The 21,179-nt window shown below is 40.3% G+C and overlaps 1 protein-coding gene and 1 long non-coding RNA gene across 12 annotated transcripts in view; one reads left to right on the plus strand and one right to left on the minus strand.

The window, feature by feature from the left end:
- Positions 1-453: 453 nt before the first annotated feature.
- tjp1a (tight junction protein 1a) overlaps positions 454-21,179 on the plus strand; it is a 106,254-nt gene continuing 85,528 nt past the window's right edge. For 8 of the 11 annotated variants that reach the window (XM_085455109.1, XM_085455118.1, XM_085455128.1 and 5 more), the window contains exon 1: positions 455-1,041. In XM_085455109.1, coding sequence (XP_085311235.1) covers positions 950-1,041 — 92 coding nt within the window. In that variant the 5' untranslated portion in view covers positions 455-949. Of the gene's footprint in view, positions 1,042-21,179 lie in introns of all 11 variants that reach the window. The other 3 variants (XM_085455073.1, XM_085455081.1, XM_085455099.1) reach the window with 1 other exon arrangement.
- On the minus strand, positions 10,486-11,473 carry LOC146718751 (uncharacterized). Its single transcript, XR_014918891.1, has 3 exons — positions 11,412-11,473; positions 11,201-11,288; positions 10,486-10,909 (listed from the first exon to the last, which is right to left on the minus strand). It is a non-coding gene; the product is annotated as an uncharacterized LOC146718751 (long non-coding RNA).

Consider the following 21,179-nt stretch of genomic DNA (forward strand, 5'->3'; position numbering starts at 1 on the left):
TCCTTTGCAATACATGGTTTTGTTTCCATTCTTTATACTTAAAGGTCCAGGTTACCAAATCTGGTCTTATTAGGTTACTTACTTGCCTCCTGATTATTTAATTCCATATGAGCTGATTTGTTCCTCTCCACCTCCACTTTATGATATTTAAATCCTGCCCATGCTTTAATTCGGCCTAATGGACCAATCTCACAGAAAGCAAGATCGAAAACACACCTTTGTCTCAGTTTTACAGTTCTGGGATTTCTCTAAGAATCACTTAGACGAACCCCCCCAACACACACACACACACACACACACACACACACACACACACACACACACACACACACACACACACACACACACACTAAAGCCATTACATAGCTTCCTCTCTCCTCCTCCTCCCTCCCTCCTCCTGTGTCACTCTCCTGCTCTCTCCCTCTCTGGCTGAACACACGCGCACTCTCTTTCCTACCTCGCAGACGCTTGGGTGCCGTCGCCGCTGCATCCTACCGCTCACTGTTGAACCGCCTCTTTCTCTCGACTCTTTTTCTCCACACAAACAAACCGGCATTTCACGGTTTGGCGGCCGGGAAAGTGTCCGCCATACGAGGCAAACCACAACAATGACCCGGTCCTGACTAAAATTGAATAGATTAGCCAATCTATTCTGAGCTCTAATGAGATTAGAGGGTCAGCGCGGGCATGGGTCGCGGCGGCGTGGCACTTTTCCTTGAACTCCTCCGGGAACGTCCTCCCTATCAGCGGTGTTTCCAGCGTGGAAATGGCGTTTTTGACACCGAGGATGCCACGGATGACGCGACAGGACAATAACAGACATTTGAATGCACGCTCACCTGTGCCGCTTTGGTGGCGCGCGGATTCCTAGAAGTAGCAGCACCAGCAGCAGTAGTTGTAGTTGTAGTAAAAGTAGCAGCAGAAGCGGCAGCAGGAGTTGCAGGAGAAGATGAAGTACCAGAAATATATAACGGTGATGCAGATGGCCATGGGAGTGACAGCCTCCAACAAAGACTGCCTCCCCGCGAAGAGACAGCTGTGGTGAGTATGGACAAAGAGGAGGAGGAGGTGCGCGCTTTGGTTCGGAGCGTGTGTTGGTGCGCGTGGAGCGTGGGGGAAAACAGGTTTGAAATGAGCCTCTGGGCTTTGTTGTCTTGTTTGAGAAGCTCCAGTCGCGCTTTTCTGCTATGTCTGCTGTGAAGTTGAAGCTCAGCAGCTGCTGGCGGAAGCGACTACCTCCATCCGCCTCTGTGTCGCTCTGCCTTCAACGACAGTTTGATGTGCGCGCCGGTGACATCGACACCCAGCAGGTATTTAGGCGGGGAGGAGGAGGAGAGGGGTGGACAGTGCGCGCTCGCCCCTTCTCTGTGTTCCTCCTGGTGGTCTCTGAGTGTTATGATCCGCTGGTGAGGCTTTCACGAAACAGAGCAAGTGGATTTACAGGAACAGCGAAACGACGCGGACACACACCGCTTTCTTCTTTCACCCGCACGCGCTCGGCGATTTCAGTTTTCCGAGCAGCTCTCTGGTCTCGCGTCTATTTTTGCGATAGTAAAAAAAAACAAAACCGCTCATCTCTTATTTAGCAGCTTCTTGCCACCTGGATTTGTGTAGGAGCGGTGCTTGTGTTTAACTCTCATTGGCTGATCACGTCTCCGTGCGTTTCCATTTAAATATGTCCACCTAGTTTAATACACGTCCACGTTTGATACCATTTATCCGTTCCCTGGTGTTTCGGGATGAATCAGCAAAACGTAACAGGCAAAAGACTTCTAAAAAACATTTTTTTAGAAAGCTGTCTCTACATCTCACCTCTGTTGCAATTAATTCCCTATCGCTTTCCTTCTTTCCAAAAGTTCCCAGGTTGCTTTAATACTGTAAGATTTCTTTTTTGAAACAAAACGAAACAAAATCTATCTTCTCTGCTTCTGGCTTTCACAGCTACACGACAAGATGACAGCAAACCTAAGATATTTTGAAGGAATTATGTCAACATTTATAAACTCCAGATATATTTTTACATCACAAAACTATTAAAATTTACCTGAAAAAAAGTTTGATAATGCTGCACTGTGCTTCTCTTCAAAGATAATTTAAATATGATACCAATGACAAACTGACCTATTTCTTTGTGCACTCGATGAATTGATTAGTTGGTGTCAGGGAGCAAGATGCTACTGCCGTAACCTTAGCTGGCTTCTGACAACCTGTCAGAGGCTGTTATACTGTGATACACTGGGAATGTGGTTGCACTGTAGGGCATAATAAAGGAAACTGTGAAGAACGCTTCTTTTACTAATTGAAATAAGGAGCATTATAAAGAAGAAAAGGAACAAAAAAAGAAAACGTGACACAGCAGAGTAGTGTTCAGTCTAATTATAGGATCTTATCACAATGAGCAGATTCAGTCTTTCTTCTACTGTAATCCACGCAGATAACATTAAGCATGCAGCACAATCCTTACAGATTTGCACTGCTTTACACTGAGAAGAAAAACTCTGGTTCCTTGCGTAGGATGTGCAAGGCTTTGAGGGGGTCCATCTTACATGTGGGAGCAAATGGGTCCATTACTTTGAATCAGAAATGATCTCACATGGGAGAAAGGATAGGTTTTCTCCTCTCCAACCACTGTCAAACGTGTAGGACAGCGCACAGCGGCGACTTGGTTTTGACACTTCTCCCTTAAGAGAGGCGCGGTGGTATGTCCGGGGCCATCACATCACGGTGGGGGAAGGGACACGGCCATTGCCATTAAAAGTGGGTTACTGTATTGCCTCCGACAGCCACTTTAACGGGGCGTAGCTGAGCCAGCGTGTAGCTGCAGTGTGTGTTTCATGGAGTCACCCTTGGATTCGCTTGCCTGCCATTTCCGTCTTTATTCAGTGAAGTCAGAGTCCAGAGTCAGTAGGCTCACGTGCACATAAGTAACTAAAATGTAAGGCCTGACTTTAGGTTGGAATACCGAAGCAATGACCCAAGTTTAGGTGATCAACGTGCATCATAGAAGTTTAATCCTGATGTGTTTCAACTGGTGATCTAATAGAAGTTGACGAGTCGTAGTTTCAACTTCAATCTGTTTTATTTAACTGCTTTCATATTTAGAAGTAGTTACTTTCTTAATTTCAGTCCTCCAGAGGGAAAAATGCATTGCTTTACATTCACCTTACTCTTTGACTTGTGCACAAGAAAGGAATTTAAACACCCAAAGAAGCCAGGCTGAACAGTTTGTATCTTCATAACTAAATGAAATGTCAGCGTCTTTTCAAAGGTTGAGTGAGTCGTCTGGTTTCCTTCCATTCATACCACAAGGTTGAGATTGCACAACGCAGGAATAAGCTGCTGCTGGAGGACCTAGCTCATATATGATTTATATCAGACTCACTTGCACTCATGGGAGATGTTGTTCCTTAACGAGCGTAAGAACAGGAAGAGACTGGCCGTGATGTCGCGACCAGAGACCACGAAAATGTCTGAAATTCAGCGAGCTGCAGCGATAACATCCCAAATAACTGCTGCCAACATCAAGTAGACGTGTAGAGCGATTAACTAATCCCAGCATCAAGGTTGGACAGCGACTGCCTCCAGTACTGTCGTGGTTGCGACAGTACTGCAACTGGTTTGAGTAATTTTGACTGATGTATAATTATTTTGTATAATATTGAGATGACAAATATTTGTCAGGATTCTTCACTGATTTTAGTGGCAAAAATTGTTTTATGTAAGTAGAACATGCAAAGATTTGTGTACATCTTCACGTATTATGAGATTATTAAAATATTAAAGGTAGGGTCTTTCACTCCATTCCTTGCACCTGCATGATGGATAATATTAATAGTAGCTGTGAGATCTCTTTATTTTACTCCTGCGACAGGTTTTGTCTCTTTGGAAAACAAAGTGTGTGAGGGGATAACACGTCTTTTGCACGGTGTGATTTTTTTTATCGACATGTGAGCATTGCACAATTTTTCTTTGACTTCATGCATTAATTATACTGCAGTTTTTGGTGTTTTATTTCAGACAGCTGAAGATGCTTTGTTGCTTTGCAGTGCAGACACACACCGCTCTTTGCAGATTTCCTTCACTTGCACTAAATCCAAAGTATTTCCAAACAACAGACGGTGATCTGCTTTGAGAAATTAGATTTTTGTCCCAAACATTTGATTGTTGTTGTATCTGTCTTTGAATGTAGTATTACTTACTAGTCCAGGTAACTTCACGGTATGTGGTGCAGAGAATGGTTGGTTACTTTGTAACCTTGGTTCTCCGAGTGAGAGACTATCTCTCCAACTTCATGCTGGAGAACAAAATTGTTTAGTGTTACCTTTACAACTATAGCTTAGCGATCAACTGTTGATCACTGACAGATGGTATGTATGCGAGCCAGTCTCTTTACATGCAGAACGGCTTTCTCTCTGCAGAGGAAACAGGAGGAAAGAATTGAAATAAAACTTTTTTCCACAGTCATATAAGCAACAAATATGAAGAGGCGGCTACGCAGCGGCCCAAAACACTCGACCCCCAGCGATTAATAAACAACTCGAGGCCATCGATCACGCTTAAAGAGCAGCTAATTGTACTGACACAATAACAAATCACAAAATAATGAACTTTATGTACCTCAGCTGATTTACATCAGATGCTACATTTGCATTTCGCTGTTTTTGTCACTTTGTTTTGTACCTGCGGCAGGAAGAATGAGATTTAAATAATGTGGAAAACAACAGCAGCATCTCACGTGTTTGTGTTTATGAAGCGTGTGTATTTAAAGAGCTCATTAAGAGCTTGTTATGTTTCCATTCCTGTGTTGTAATTGGTCTTTCATGACACAGTAGACATAAGGGCTAACACTGAAAACAGGCGAGGGAAAACAAGCATAAAAGACACCAAGTTCAGAGTGGAGTACTGTTTTGCTCCAAGTGCCAGATCAATCGAGCTTTATCACTGGCTTTATTCTTAATTGAATTACGACCTTAATATCAGATTACTTGGTTAAGGTGGTTAGCTGTAGTAATCTGAGCATTGTCATTCTCTTCTTATAATAAGATAAACGCAGTGAACCTCGAGCCACAGTACAGCCCCCCACCACCACAGTACAAAACAAGCCAGCACGTTGTTATTAAACAAAACACATGGCGTCCTGTGATAGCCAGGACACTGTAATTACTTTGTGATCATCCACATATGACAATTAGCCCAATGACGACTGTCTAATTTGTAGGCAGCTTTCCATAATATGTGGGTGTATCGCTGTGTATTGTGTGCCAGATGCCTGCTCAGCTTCCCTCCACGGTCACAGCTCCGCCTGGTGTTCTCAGTCCACCTGCCTAATGATGCATAAAGTCAGCGTCTCCTCTTCCCCCCGCCCCGTGCCACGGACACATACATGCAGGCGCCTTCTCTGCCCTCTGATTTGCCTCTCCACACTTCCTCCCTCCTCCACATTTAACAACTCCTGTCTGCCTCCCCCCCTGCTCTCCACTCCTAGTCCCACTCACGGAGTCTACGATGCATAATCTCACACAAACTGACAACCCCTTGCATTAGTTACCTCGGCGGGAGCCCAAGTTTATGGTGGCCCTGCCATGATAATCAGTACTTTTCTAAAAACAACATGCCGACATACTATTTTTTTCACACCTACACTCAGTAAGTCTGATCTTATAAACACGAGTCATGGCTTTAATCTTTGAACATACTACTCTTACTCTACAGCCTTCACGGCCCTCGTATAGTAAGTATGAGGGTTCACACACGTGTTTGTGTGTCTGAGTGTGTGTGAGTGAGTATTCAGTGTTTCTGTCCATTAGGAACTCGCATGTTCTTACTTTGGCAGAACGGTTGTAATCGCCTCTCAGATGGTTTATGCCACTAAAGGGAACAGATTACACAGGGTTTATTGACTCGTGGCTCACCCCCTTACCCCCTCCCACTCTCCGAGCATCCCGTGGGTGTGTGGTTGTTGCTGTCGCTGTGTGTGAGTGTGTTTGTTTGTGTCTGGGTTAGGCCCTTTAGTGATAACTTTTCTGGTCTCATTTAAATGCTGCTAACTGAGGAAAAACCGTTATTTTTTCGTAGTATTGGCTTTGTTGGATGTGGTCACAATGGGAAATGAGTTTATATATACGCTGCACTTTATTCAGATGTGTTTTTGCACTTCAAATTGTGCAAAAAAATTACTATTTCTATCTTTGCATTAAGGCTCAGTGTAAATGTGCCACTGAGCTCAGTTCTGACTGCAAAAACATCCACTGGTCAATGCAGAAACGATGTCATCACATAACAGGTCTGTCTGAGCAACTTGGATTCAGTTGTTTACGAAACTGTCGACATCGTCTGCAGCACATGTAGCAACGTATCAGAGCTGAGCAGGTGGTGGCAACGCATATTTGTGTGTATAAAGGATGTATGGAGCTAATACAGAGTATGCCATTTAGTAGCTGTTTTAAAGCCTTGACCTTTTGGGCCATCTCAATGTTTGACTGATGAATATTAAAGCTTTCCTTATTTATTAGCATTTTGTATTGTAATGGGTATAAAAGTGTGGAAGATGAGTATTAGTTTGTATTAAATAAGACTTTAAATTAGTGCCAGAGGCCATAAATGCATCAACAAAGTGTTCACAAAGTTGATTTTTGAGGCTTTTTTTGGGTTGATGTTTTTTTCCCTCACAGAGATTTAGTATTTTTGAAATCAGAAGAGTCGCTTACCGCTGGCCAATATAAATAATGCACATTTAAGGTTAATGATAATTAAATGACCCCCGATGAGCAAGCAATTAGCGACAGTGAGAGGGAAAAACTCCCTTGGAACAAGAAGAAACCTCTGACTGAACAGCCATGACCGACTGGGAGTGAGGGGAGGGAGACTAACTGAGATGAGCTGAATAAGAACATATGATGCACAAACTACTTTACACAGTAAACATAAAGCCAGTGTAATAAAGTCTTTATAACACAGTATGCTGGAAAATTCTTAAAAGACAAAACTCTGAAAAAGTAGCATTCATAACAGAACAGCAAGATGCAAGATGCATGTGTGGTTTCGTTTTTCTCTCCACGCAACTTGCCGTAGGTCACTGAAAAACTCAATTGATGATGTTATTGCTGCTGATTAGTTACTGAAATTTGTCTCTGCAGCTGCATCCTCCTTTTAACATAGTTGCAACCCAGCGCATGTCTGCGTTCATGTAATGTTGAGTCTAAATAGGCGTCTGGTAATCGCTGCTTAAAGAGCCTGCTGGCGGCAGTGATGCTAGCAGAAGCCTATCAGAGACTCTTCGTCTCCAGTCAGAGTCAGGAATGACTTTAAGAATCTGTGAGTCACACGTTCGGGGCCTCTGGTGACTCCCGACTGTCACAGTGGCTCACTGGGGGGCCGACAAGATGGGATCCATCACTGCTGCCCCACAAACAGAGAAGGACACAGCAGAGGGGATCTACTTAAATTTGACAGAGATCCGAGTGGGTTTTTTTTAGGATGTTATATTTGTACACGGCCCTGCCTGTCAACATTTTTATTTTACGTAGTTGAATAGTCATTCAGCAGCACGAGGGAGTGATTTAAAACACTTATAAGACTGATTTGGGTTTCAAAGATCAGAGTGTAATGATTTAACAATATTGATGCATGCAAACAGAAAATTTTGTTTGAAAAGCTGGACAGATATGAGGATGCACACACTGAACGGCTGCTCATCTATCACCACTAAATAGCAACAAATGCCAGGTTTAATTAGTCACTTCCTTTGACGTAACCACCTCAGTGATAAGAGAGATCGTCTGACAGCGGATAGCTACTAAACATAGTGTTCAAAACAATTTAATATCAGTTGACAATAAGTTTGCTGAAAGAGCTGCAGTCGGTGGGTGAGGTGCTGATCATGCACACATTTGCACATGCAGAGTGGCCTGCAGCTTTCCAAACATGATGTATCAAGGGAGGTTCCCTGCTGAGACATCACTGCGTTTGACTGATGTCAAAGTTTAACGGTAAACAACTTCTAGCCAAAGTGTGAAGACTGCTTAGCTTGACCAAGCTATTTCAAATTGACACTGCACTTCCTTGGGTCTGCAGAAATACATCGTCCAAAGCAGTGAGTGGATTGGATTAATCGCACATACAGTCCTTTATTTATTAGACAGATGATATAATACCTGTAATCTGTGGAGAATGTGTAATGTTGTTTGATACTGCCTCAAAACAGGTTGATATGTGTCCTTACCCACAGGACCATCTTAGCGATTACACAATTCTCCTTATGATCTATTTCAGATTAAAAAAAATAAAAAATAACTCGTGCATAGAAACAGACCTAGCAATTAACTAGTTTATGACTACACAACAAATGCAACCACACTGGGATAGTACTTAAAAGATTAACAGCTGTCAGTAAACATTAGATACTTGCTGACAGCTGTTAAACATTTTAAATGGCTTTGGTTTTCGGTCTTCTGTGAAACACATATGTTGGGAATAAGTGTGATCCTGCTTGCAGCCATGGGTGGTAATAGTGTCATGATAAAAGCATTAGTGTTCCACTGGTACAGGTTAATTTAATTTAAGAAAGTTTTATGTCCTTAAAGGTTGACTTTGACAGAATACTGAGGTAAAACAGGTTTTGGGTATATATGATGTGCAGATTCTGAGCAGAAGTAATTTATGATGCCTAAGCATGCAAAATCATTACTCAGTCCACATTAACTATATGCTGCATTTAAACAGTTTATCTTATTTTAGCATTTTCTTGCTAACGTTTGGTTTTACCGTGACTTGTCTTCACTACAGATTTATGCTCATACCTGCATGGTTCAGTACTGTGCAAAGGGATTGAGTTACCCCTAATTCCTTTATATTTTGCTAGGAAACTGGGAAATAGTCGATTTAGTTAAACGTGTTTATATAAAGAAGTATTGAAATATAGTATTGATGCAAAAACTGTTCAATTCTAATTGCTTTTCTTGGCATTTCTTTATTAAAAGAAAGCTCTTCTTTGGATGTTGGCTCCCATTTGTTCTGTTTTCAGTCAAGATGATCCCACACTGTTTCAGTAATGTTGAGACCTAGGTTCTGGGGAGGCCTATCCATTGTTCCATTGTGTGTGTTTTTTATCCACATGTGCTCTTACTGCATTATTTTGAAGGTGCTGCCAATCAGATGCCTTCCAGAAGCGATACTGTAGCATCCACTGTGGATGAAAATTGGATGGTGTCTCTGTCTCTGTGTTCATAATTTCATCACTTTTAACAAGATGCTCAACTCCACTGGCTTAAATATAGCCCCAAACCATAACAGTCTCCTCCTTAGACCTGCCACTGTTTTGTCCATTATTTTTTCAGTTTACTAAATTTTTTAAGGACAAACTGAAAACTGTGTTGAAGGTCCTCTCTTACATTTTCAGATTATAAATCTTTAGGAATCACCAAAAATACTATTTCATGTCTGTCAAACCTTGTTACCTTTAGCATATTTTGTATATTCAACTAAAGAAATCTGGTCTTTAAATCTGACGTCATTAGCCATTTCCGGGTCCAAACTCCGCTTCAGGTCCCAAAGTAAAACGAACACTGCAGCATCACTGAGAGTTAAAAACTGTCTAAATTCTTTCATTTTTAGTAAAATGATCAGCGTTCTGCTCTACCAGGTGTAACAATTAAGTTTAACACCCAGGCATCCATAAAAACAGAATTTATTAAATTTAACGGAGAAGTTACATTAGCAGGAAGTTAGCTCGCTAGTTCCCACCTAAACATGATAAAGCATGTTCTGACTGAGGGATTTCTGAAAAATTAAAACGTACAGCTCTGCTATCACTTCCAACATAAATGAAGACAGAAAACTAAACAGCATTGACGCTTGTAAGGTTACTGAAGTTGGGCTAGCTGTTATATAATGATGTGCTACATGGTGGCTAGCTACAAAGCTATGGTTAGCATAATATAAACACAGTGAAGCTGGGGGATGAACGCTAACTTTTTTCCACTCAATAAAAGTTAGCACGAGGATTCCCAATGGTTAGGGACAAATGCAATCGCATGGCAGGATGCTGTAAACGGACCAAACTTCAGTCAGGAGAACAACTGAGATAATCCATTTGTTGTCCAATGTCCAATAAAACACCTTCAGAAGCCCACTTTAAAAAGTTACAAGAAAGTCTGGCTCCTTGACAGCAAAAGATAAATTAATGAGATGAAATTTAAAACATTTGTAGAGTTCTGTACAAGTGCTTTGAAGTTGTGTTTGTGTAATTTTGGAGCAGCACTTTTTGAAATCAGCCGCTGACCTTGCTGTCACCCTCCTCTCCGCAGGGGTCAGACAACACTCAGACATGACCGTTGTCTCGCCTTGTTTGATACATGTCTATATGACTAATCTGGTCCGTCCATCTGTCAGGCCTGTCTGGCCTAATCAGAGTCTTGATCCTGCTGCAGATTTTCATTCCCGCTCGTTTCTGCCCAGGTGGCTTTCAAATGGCTTACAGGCTCCAGCTTTCAAAGATGTTTCCTTTATTTCTTTTGCTTTTAGACACCCAGTTAGTCATATGTTTCATTCCTCTGTTTGGGGACATCAGTGGGGTTTTCTAGATCAAGTAGGATGTGTCATGTACCTCTTGTCGCCACTTGTCCCATGTAGCAGGAGGGGCACCCAAGAGCAAAGTGATGCATGTTCATCGGCCACCATCACTTCGAGCTGAACAGTCAGGCATTATGGAGCAGTCAGGGCGACCTCTGAGCCATATGCTGACTGTGTCCCTCTGTGCTTTGTCCCTTTGCATTATGGTCATTCTCCTTCCTTTTTTCCTTTGTCCTCTTTCCACCAACTCTGCCTCTCAGCACCATGTTCCTTTATGCTTTGCTCACCTGTCTTCTTTATTCCCTGGTTTCTCTTTTTGTTCTCAATTTATTTTCCCCACCTGTGCAATGGGAGCAAATGGTAAGTGTTTGTGTTTATATGGAAAGTAAAATGCTGGCTAGGTAAAAGCTTCTTTGAAAAGGTCTAGGAATATAAATGGAAAGAGAAAGTCACTGGAGCTATTTTGGACGCGCCGCTGCTGCCTGATGAGCTGGAAGATATGAACAAAGACAAATCCCAGGGTGGAGAGGCATCCCAGGACTCTATTTAACATTCTGGTTAGAGCACAGTCTATTGTTATTGGACATGAGCTAAAAACATAGATAAGGGTCAAAAATAGTAAGACACCTGCCTGTAGTTGTAGAAAGATCTGACACCAATGTTAACTTCTAAGTGCTCTCCAACTCCTCAGAGGAATTCTCCCAAAACTCAGACTTCACCTCGTTAACACAAATGAAGGAGGTTAGAGTTTAATTTAAAAATTGTCCTCTGCAAACATTTTTGAATATTAAATGTTTAGATTCATATTCATCGCATAAAACAACAGTCAAAAAACAAACTACCTTGGCAACAGTTGGAAATTTTTCTAGTCTTCTGCTAACTAAATTTCATGGCAGGCCGTTGCTATAGTTGCTGCCACTCGGCAACATCATTGTTTGGTGTTTAGAGCTGGCAGCAGCAGCAGGGTGGTGGAATAAGTCTTATGACTCCCATAATTTCTTTTAAGATGTTTACTTAAATAAAAAAAAAAAGGCCACAGTACTTGAGTCCATGAAAATGAAAATTTACCCAAGTGGGGAAGAAACAAAGGGAATAAACTGAGGGACAGAACAATAATACTCTAATGAAGGCATAATCCAGCAGTGGGCAACAAGCTGTTGAACAAAAGGGTAGAACAGAGTTCTCGATGGACATGAAACAAAATGAAAGTAAAGTGATCTTACCAAATAAAACAGGAAATAAAACTGCCTCACTTAGTATATCTGTCTCAAATAAAACACAGCTAGCTGTGCACATACTGGAAACAGAGATTTTAGGGTTGGATTGGGATTACCAGGCCAGCTGGAGTTGTTTTCCAGGCTCTGAACACAGCATGAACTGCTAAATACTGAAGCTCACAGTTTAACATGCTTCCACACCAAGAAAACCCACAACCCATGTAGACTTAGTGCCTGAAAGAAATCAGTTGGTAACTATATAATCACCAATGGCAACTGTATCGGCATTGACAGTGCACTCTTTTCTAACTTTTCGAACGTTGTGATCATGTGTAGTTTCTACTTAAAATTGTTTGGTGACTACTTTTATGTTATATAGCGAAAATGATATGTACAAGTGTACAGCTCTCCACATTCAGTGCTCCACCAGGTACATGTTCCTATACTTGGTAATGTCAATGCACTTATGCAGAAGTATGAGATCATGTGTAGTTTCTACTAAGCCTACTGAATAGTTATTTTCTTGAGGGTGTTTGTTTCAAATGAAAGTTTGTCAAAAACTAACTTTTTTGCTTCTTTTGTTCTGCTGATGTTCTTCTGGTGTCCTAGCAACAATGGTGCCTGTATACAGTATTATTTGAGATACTATTATCTTTTTCATATCTAACTCTAAAGCTCTTCACACACCGAACACGTAACTTTGTGCAAATTTTATGAGCATTAAAAATACTTGTCAGACTCACCTGTTCTTAATGCATCCGCTCACACCAACCGCAGGTGGGATAATTTGGCAAGACAAAGTTGCAGCATTTATTCTTTTAGAATCAAGTTCAGTTTTTCAGATTTTCAAATGCATTTGGCAACAAGACACTCAAAACATGCCCTGGTGCTGAATATGCAAGGATATCTACAATGCAAAATAATACTATTTTACCTCAGACACACAGCTGGGTCCTGCCCCGGATCAGATGTGGTTAGGTCTATTAACAATACTGCCCCACTGACATCCTTAACCTTCCTGCCTTCTTGGGACCTTTTTGTGCCACTGCTATGTGTTAAATGGCTGCCATTTCCACTGTGTTCAGTGGAATATAACCAAACTTGCCACAGGATAGTTTTTACCTGTCAATGTTAATATTCCAGTGTGAATTCCTTAAATCAGCCTAAAATGGCTGAGCAGCAGAAATCCCCACACCCATCACCCTGGGGACCATTTTCTGCCCATTGACTTCCATTATAAACGCTATTTTTCAACCCCAAATTATCATCATATGATTTTATTTTTTCTTCTTTTCTTGGATGTCAATGAAGACTCAGGGCCTTGAAGTTTTAATTTTTAAATTGCAAAAAAAATGCAAAAAAAATAATGGCAGGTCAAAATGTATGTTGGTGCCAATCTTTGGTCCATCTAAAGGCCTACTTATAATGACAATCACATATTACTTCAACTGGTTTTTTGTGGAAATATTTAGTTTCGTTTTTTGGTTTTTGGGGCTTATAACACAGGGCGCTCATGTAATAACACTGGGATTTGAAGGGTTAAAACAACGAAAATATAATTAAAACTTTACATGAATATTTCAGGGAGAAGTAGTTTTACAAGGTTGGCTAATTTAAAGTGGAATAAAATATGGATATATGGTCTTTTTATGGCGTGGCTGAGAATGGTCCCTAGGGTGATGGGTGTGAGTTTTTTAAAGGATGGCAGGAGGGTTAAATATACACAATAGCGGTTGTGATATATCTTCAACTCCTGGATCAAAGCATGAAATTCTCCTTGCTGCTGCCTTCTCCTGAGAATTGGATTAACCCAGAATCTCAGTTTTTCCATAATTTAAGCTTGCAGCTTTCAGAGAGCAGCATTTATAAGTCTGAGTAATACAAGGGCAATTTCCATCCTTTTCCAAAGAGCAGCTCTCATTGACAATAAACTTTTTACCTTGGTGTGCAGCATTATAGTATATTGTAGTGATGCAGCAGAAATAGTCAGAAATAAGTACAAAAGCAGGCTGGAAATTATAAGTAAAAGTATAAAAATAACTACTTAACACTCTAAGATGACAAAAAATAAAGTAACTTAACCTTGTAACTAGAGATGGCAGGATACCACTTTTTTATGTCCGATACCGATATCATAAATTTGGATATCTGCCGATACCAATATGAATCCGATATAGTGTTTTTTAATCAACAAAACTGTTTTTTTTAAATATCTTGCTGCATTTTGTATAAGTTCATACTAAAGTTTAAAACAACAACTACACTAAAGCTATTCTGTTATACCTGTATGCAAAAAAAAAAATTTCATAGTTCAGCAATACTGATCAATCTAATAAACTTAAACCTACACCATCCTCCCTATTCTGGTATTTTAAAGAGTACTTAGCGTAAATATTAAGCAACCGAACTAATAGGGTTCCAACTCCCAGCAACAACAAAAATAAATAAATAAAAAATAGGGAACCACCCCTCACGCTCCACCTCATGATGCTTAATCGACGTAATCAACCTTAATTTGATGCAGTGTGAAAAAAAAATGCACAGAAATCAATTATTTTTCAATATATTAAAATATTAAATAGATTCAACATCTTTCTTCAACAAAATTGCAGACTGCACAGATGGTACCTTCCCAAAGGAAAAAGTACTATAGCTTACTAGGGTATATAGATTAGACTTAATAGTTACTATATACAGTAATGGACTTCTATTCATTTTACATCAAATTAAAACTTTGGGTGTCAGATAATTATTCATTAAAAGCTAGACATTTTAAATGAGAATAAGAAAGAAAAGTATGTCTTTGTGCCCCTTTTCCCTGTTAATGCCCTATCGGCCCCCCTGGCTAAACTTTGCTAGATCCGCCCCTGCACAGTTACCAGCGTCAGCTACGTAGAAAAAGATCCTGGTGTAGAAAGTAATATTAAATAAATTCTAACAACAGCTTTTCAAGCTTAAACGTGCTGCTGTTGTTCAGCAGCTGGTTTCCTCTTTCTGGTGCAAAGTGGGCCAAAAGCAAACTAGAGACACGGACTCGCGACAGAAAAGCCGATCAGCTGATCATTAAGCAGTTTCATGATTGAAGTAGCAGCAGGAGAGGCAGTCGCTTGTTAAGCTTAACGCAGGAATGCTTTACAAACATTCAGAGATGGACTTACACACTTGCTTTACTTCTCTCGGGGATAACTTTGTCGGAGATGAAATGCCAGGTTGCTAGCGAAGCTCCAAATGCTATCCAGACCACCGACAGGTCCCGCATGCCACAGCCGCTCTATCACGTGATGCATACTGCTCCGACGTGCTAACGTTCTGAGGCGAGTTACGGCGTGTTGCAAGTTTTGTGAGGTGCTTTCGTGATATTTAATGGATCGGATTACATTTTTTATTTTTCTCCGAAATCCGATCCAGTAATTTAGGCCAGTATCGGACCGATACCGATACGTAATATCGGATCGGTCCATCTCTACTTGTAACTTGTCAAGAGCTGCAAAATGTTGTCACCTAATAAGACTGAAGATGTTCTCTACCTGGGATGCTGTTTCTTGGGTTGAGCTTTTTAAACAATTGCTTAAATCATGGCTTTTCCCACTATTTCCACATGTACTGTTTGCTCTTCCTGTCATATAGAGCGAAGCTAGCGAGCGTTCCTGCGAAGCTCAATTTAGCATCAATTGCTAGTTTTGTTGCTAGTATTGTTATTTCCACCTTTAGCTAAAACAGTTTTCTTGCATATTTTGCAAGAAAACATTTTGCTTTGTTAGAAGTTGTTGAAGTAGCTTCGTGGTTAGGTGTTAAATCTCCGCTGGGCTCTCGCTCTCAGACATGCCCGGGTTTGTCTCATTGTTGTGGCGCTAGGAAATTTAAATGCATGGCCTTCCTATAGCAATGATATCACAATATGACATTTTTATCACACATAAACATTTATACCAGCGTTATCACTGGCGATAAGATGTGGCACGGCCCTACTTAAAACAATAATCAAAGAATGTTTTTTAATATAAATAACATTACTTACTGGATGAGGTAATCTGTTAATCTTAGTGGTATTGTTAATCTGTGGACATGAGGGAGATTCTCTATTTTGGGCTGAAGTCTCATGTAATATTTATCCATTTCACCTCTCTCTACATTTAGTGCCTGATGTGTCTGAGTATTTCTTTACTTTTCGTGCTGTAAGATCCCGTCATTGTCTGTTCGCACTGGAGGGAACACTTTGAGTTTAGCTCCATGAGTGCACTCCAGCCTGTTTGTGAGTTTCTCTGTATTCCTCCAGAGGCAGTGAAAAGTGAAACTAACATCTGTCTGAACAGACAGAGAGACTGAGTCTAATCCACTGCCTTGCACAGCTAAAGATATCACACTAAATTCCTGCAGTATAGCTGAAAGTATAGTAAAAAAGTCCACAAAAAAACCCCAAATTGGGCTCAGAGGAAAATCGCTTTTTAAAGAGTTTGGTTTCAGCAAAATGCTTTGAAAAATAAACTTGCAATAGGGAGCTTACTGCAATAGGGCGTATTGCATTACCTCTTATTTTAACAACGCTGAGTATTTCAGAGCTCTGGCTTTCTCCAATAGTCCAGCATGTCTGTCAGCATAATAGGGGATTCCTAATTGGCCGCAGGTGTGAACGTGAGCAGGAATGTTTGTCTGTCTCTGTGTCACCTGTTTTCCAATATTTGGGAGTTTTATAAGGTGCCAAATATAAGTGACAGGTCCAGATTGCAGTCAGGTCAGTTTATCACCCCGACTCTTGTGCTGCAGAGCCGTTCTCCTGTTTAAATCTACAGAATTTGGCACCGTCTTGCTCACATTCACATACACAAGGTGTCATTTGGATGTCAGCATATATATTGTTTGTTCTTTAATGTCTCATTAATTAACAGCATAAACGAAAGACCACAGAGGAGGTTCGTGGATGTTGTGAAGGAGGACATGGAGAGAATTGGTGTGAGAGCAGGGCGATATGACCAAAAAACTGTAACAGTGCAAATTCCTTGCTGACAATTTAACCAAAAGGCATTTCCAGTGGAAATTGGCCGACATAACCATCAGCATAACCATGTATAACATCCACAAAACTTAAAAAGAGGTTACACACACACAATACGGTAATATTATGTTGAAGCACAGTACGTATCACTCCGTGAGGCGCCTGCCTAATATAGCCATAACGCTCCGACAATCCATCAAGCGGGTTCGTAGCTTAGCAAAGTTGTACTTAGACATTTGACAGATTTTCGAGCGCCGTGTACCACATAAAATCATTTCGAGGTCAGTAAACACAACCAGAATTCATACATAAGGCACATGGGATTATAAGGGGCTAGAGCTGGGCGATATGAGATTTTTTCATATCACGATATGTTTTTTTCATTTCAGTCGATAACGATATCTATCACGATATAAGCCAAATAACTATATTTGTAAGATTTAAATGTGCCGTTGCTCACAAGTAAAATGTGAAATAATCAGCAGCTTGTTTTGATTTAAATATTTATTTCTCATAATAAGTTCAACAGGGTAGATGTACTTAAGGAACATGAGACTTTTTCAGATAAATAAAGGCAAATATTGCAAACTACACAAAAGGCAGCCGCTAAAGCGTTTAAGTTTCAAAATAGAACAAACGAAACAGACTAAATTGTCAATTCCACTTAGAAACAAAATATTAATTCTAAAAAAAATCTTAGTTTGTTTTACAGAAGAACAGACAAAACTGACTAACTTTTGTCAATATCAAATAAACTGAGAACTAAAAGGAAATTCTCAATCTCTCCTTGTTGTATAGCTTAGCTTTTCAAACAGTTTTAACAGTTACTTTAGTCTGACAAAAGCCGAATGACGAATTAGCGCTTCCAGTCAGAGACTGAGGCTACGTCCACACGTACACGGGTATTTTTGAAAACGGAGATTTTCCGTTTTCGTTTTAAAAAATAATCCCGTCCACACATAAAGGCAGAAATGAAGGAAAACGCTGCTATGAACATGCCAAAGCAGCAGGTGGCGCTAGATTCCTAACCGTGCAGAAATGTTGGCCAATCAGAAGTCTAGAAGCCTCGGTGGGAAAAAGTAAACAAAGCTGGGGCATAGAAGCAGAACCGAGTCGTATGTGTGGAGGGACAGTAACTGTGTGTATATGTAAGCATTTAAACACTGCAGAGAGTACAATTAACAGAAACAGTATTGTAGAAATTCATTTCACCGAAACAATAACGCGGCGCACAGTGTGACGCATGCACCAGTTTATTGTATTTCCAGACTTGCTTTCGGCACAATTTACAGTGCACGCTACTCTGTTTTTTGTCAGACTTGAAATAGCCGAAATACCTTCACACTACGGAACTTCTATGGCTCTTCCGTTCGACAATCTCTCCGGCGTTGGAACCATCATCTGTTTTCTCTTCGGTCACGCTCGGTTGATTTTTCTAGTCGGCACACTCATTTCCTCCATTACCCGCTGGCTGCTTCCCAAACAAACACACGTGCGGCTTGGTACTTGTGCTGTACGTAACAAGTCACGCGACGTGACGCTGCGGCTGTGATTGGTTCGGCTCTGCGCTACTTAATTTGGATTGGCTGACCTTTTTTTTTTTTTTTTTTTTTTTTAAGAGGACAAGAGCGGCGAGGTCTATCGCGATAGCTTAATTTCTCTATCGAGTAAAAGTTATATCGCGATACATATCGTTATCGTTCTATCGCCCAGCTCTATAAGGGGCACTGTCGATTTTCACAAAAATCAAAGGATTGATTTTAAGTGTGCCGTATTTTCCAAACAACACGGTAATAACCACGGCCCGCTAGCATGCTCTACCAAAAATAGTGCTTTGTTGTGTATCTGACGGACGAAAGCTAAACCAGTTCCACACCACTGAAGTTGCAGCATTTTTACAAACCAATTCTGGTTCATTCGTTTCATTTAACGATCCACTTTCGCTCTTCTCATTCTGCGTCGCCACCATGTGCGTAAGTAAACAAAGGCACTGCGCATGCACGTTTTACCCATATTCTATCGTGATATTTCATTTTCTTATCGTTGCCCAAAATTACACCAGTATTACCGTGAACGGTATGATATAGCCCAGCCCTAATCCTAAATAAGCTCCTACCCAGAGGAGGCAGCAGCATTTCCTGGTAGTTCATGTGCATGTGCTTGTTTTCCTGTGTATGCCAAAGTCTCAATTCCTATTTTCGGATGAAGTGTGTTTACTGGCAGTGGTTTTCAGAAGTATTTCTAAGCCCATGTAGTGATTTCCAGCAGAGAACTGTGTCTAGAGTTTCTGTTTTGTTTTTTTCAAAGATCACGACCATTCATTATTGGTTTTTGGCCTTGCCCCTTGTGTGCAGTGATTTCTCCAGCTTCTCGTAATCTTTTAATAATATTGTGAGCCAGAAATGATGTGTTTCAGTGTGGCAAACACCCAATCCATCTTTCCTCAATCTCTCTGTGCACAATCCAAAGACCATTCACAGCCAACATGACTAATAATGCGTGATCATCATATAAATTAAAAGTCTGTTTTCCATGTTATGTCATATCATTGCTAATATGCTGATGTGTTTTCAGTAATCTGTTGAATCTACGGGTGATGTATGAATCTTGGTAACATCTGCATGAAGCTGCTGCCTTGTCTGAACCACATAACGATAATGAGCTATATTAAAATAATAAAAGTCAAATGTTGTAAGAAAAATTCAGTTTGCATTAGTTATGTCCTCATTGTGAGTTCTGCTTTATTGCCAGCAATTAATTATTATGATTGTCATTATTTAATGTGACTTTAGTCTCAGATGCTGAAAGCCTTTAAAAAAAGGCAGAAGTTTAAAAGTTAAACTGGATTTTCTTCAGCGGGAAGATCAAATATAAGCAGGCAGGAGGGTGAGCAACTTTACTTAATACAAACATTTCTCTTTGCCTTTTTTCTGGTAACTTGTTTTTTTTGTTTTTTTTTAATTCCAGGCTTTTCAGGAAGTCACGTTAATCACTTTTACTACATTTATCCAGCTTGCATATAATATACTGCTAAGAATGCACAGGCAGACATGTGTAAGGTCTAAGTCTAAACATGGTAGTGTGACCACAGCAGACCCACATCAGCAACAGCTGCTGTTGCAAAGTTATGTAAGTGCAGTGAAACATTGAGCAGTTCTCTTGTCCTCATGGATTCTCTGTTATATCTTTCCTCGACCTCAAAAAGTATTTGACTGCGACTCCAGCCTTTTCTTGCTCCTGTTCCAACTTTCCTGAAACACGTTGTTGGCATCAAACCCAATATTACCACGTAGTTTTATTTTAAATCACTGCATATGTTGTTTTTGTAAAAGCTCCTGTAGGCTCCTCCCTTACATTTTTTATTTGGCAGATGTTTTACGCTGGAAACTCTTCCTGATGCAACCCCAAATGGATTCGTGTCTCCTCCCATATTTTCTTTGTACTTGCTCTAAATTAATCATATCAAATGATTAATTTAGCAAACTATGGTGGTCTGGTTTTGTTGAAATTTATTTACAGGATACCAGCTGCTGTTGGAAGCAGCGTTGTGCCTCAGCTGCAAGCGTGAACTTGTTCATCTTCTGCTACTTCTAGTATTCTGTATAGTTTTTATATTTGTGCTCTGTTTTTACAGTTTTTGTGAAGCAGAAAATCAACAAGCTTACATTTTCTGACTTTCAGCATGTATGTTATCTATTGATTATAGTTCAATTACTGCAAAAATAAAAACAATTGTAAAAAAAAATGGCCCTATTCAAGGTATGTTACATTTTTATAAAGTCTCCTCACAGATTTCGGAAAGCACTGCTATAATGGATTTAGATGAAACAATGATGAGTCCATTAGGGATGCAGGACTGCCAAGTCTTACAGTCTCTATTACATCATAAATTGTATGCTCTCGTACGTGACTCAAAAATAAAGCTGCGGAAGGTCTTTCAAAGTTTTCTTTAGAAATTGGCTGCTCTTTCATTTTCAGTCCAGTCCCTGTACCTGACCATTTTCAAAAATGTGTTTGTTTTTTAGTCACCAAACACTGACCAATGAATTATTCAATCATAAAAAGAGTCTCTGTCTGAAGGGTTGAACCAGTGTTGTGGCTACATATAACAGACAACTTAGCAAAGAACTTATTTTAAATTGTATCTTTAGGCAAATTGTTACCAGCAGCCTGTCGCAAAAAAAGCTTCATTTGTCAGGATGGCAAGGATCCCAAACACACTGCCATTACAGTAAAAGCATATCTGGTAAGAGGAACACGATCAGTCGTGGATAGTGAAAGCTTGGACCTTAATATTATTGAATCAGTCTAGGAAAGTAGAGCTTTGGATGTCCTTCAAGAAACCTGGAGAACTATTCCTGAAGACTACTTAAAGGATTTACAAGAAAGCTCGGCTAAGA

This window comes from Copadichromis virginalis, linkage group LG1 (assembly GCF_057382275.1).
Source record: "Copadichromis virginalis isolate Kocher_CV1m ecotype Utaka linkage group LG1, C_Virginalis_male_GT1.1, whole genome shotgun sequence".
NCBI classification, from domain to species: domain Eukaryota; kingdom Metazoa; phylum Chordata; class Actinopteri; order Cichliformes; family Cichlidae; genus Copadichromis; species Copadichromis virginalis.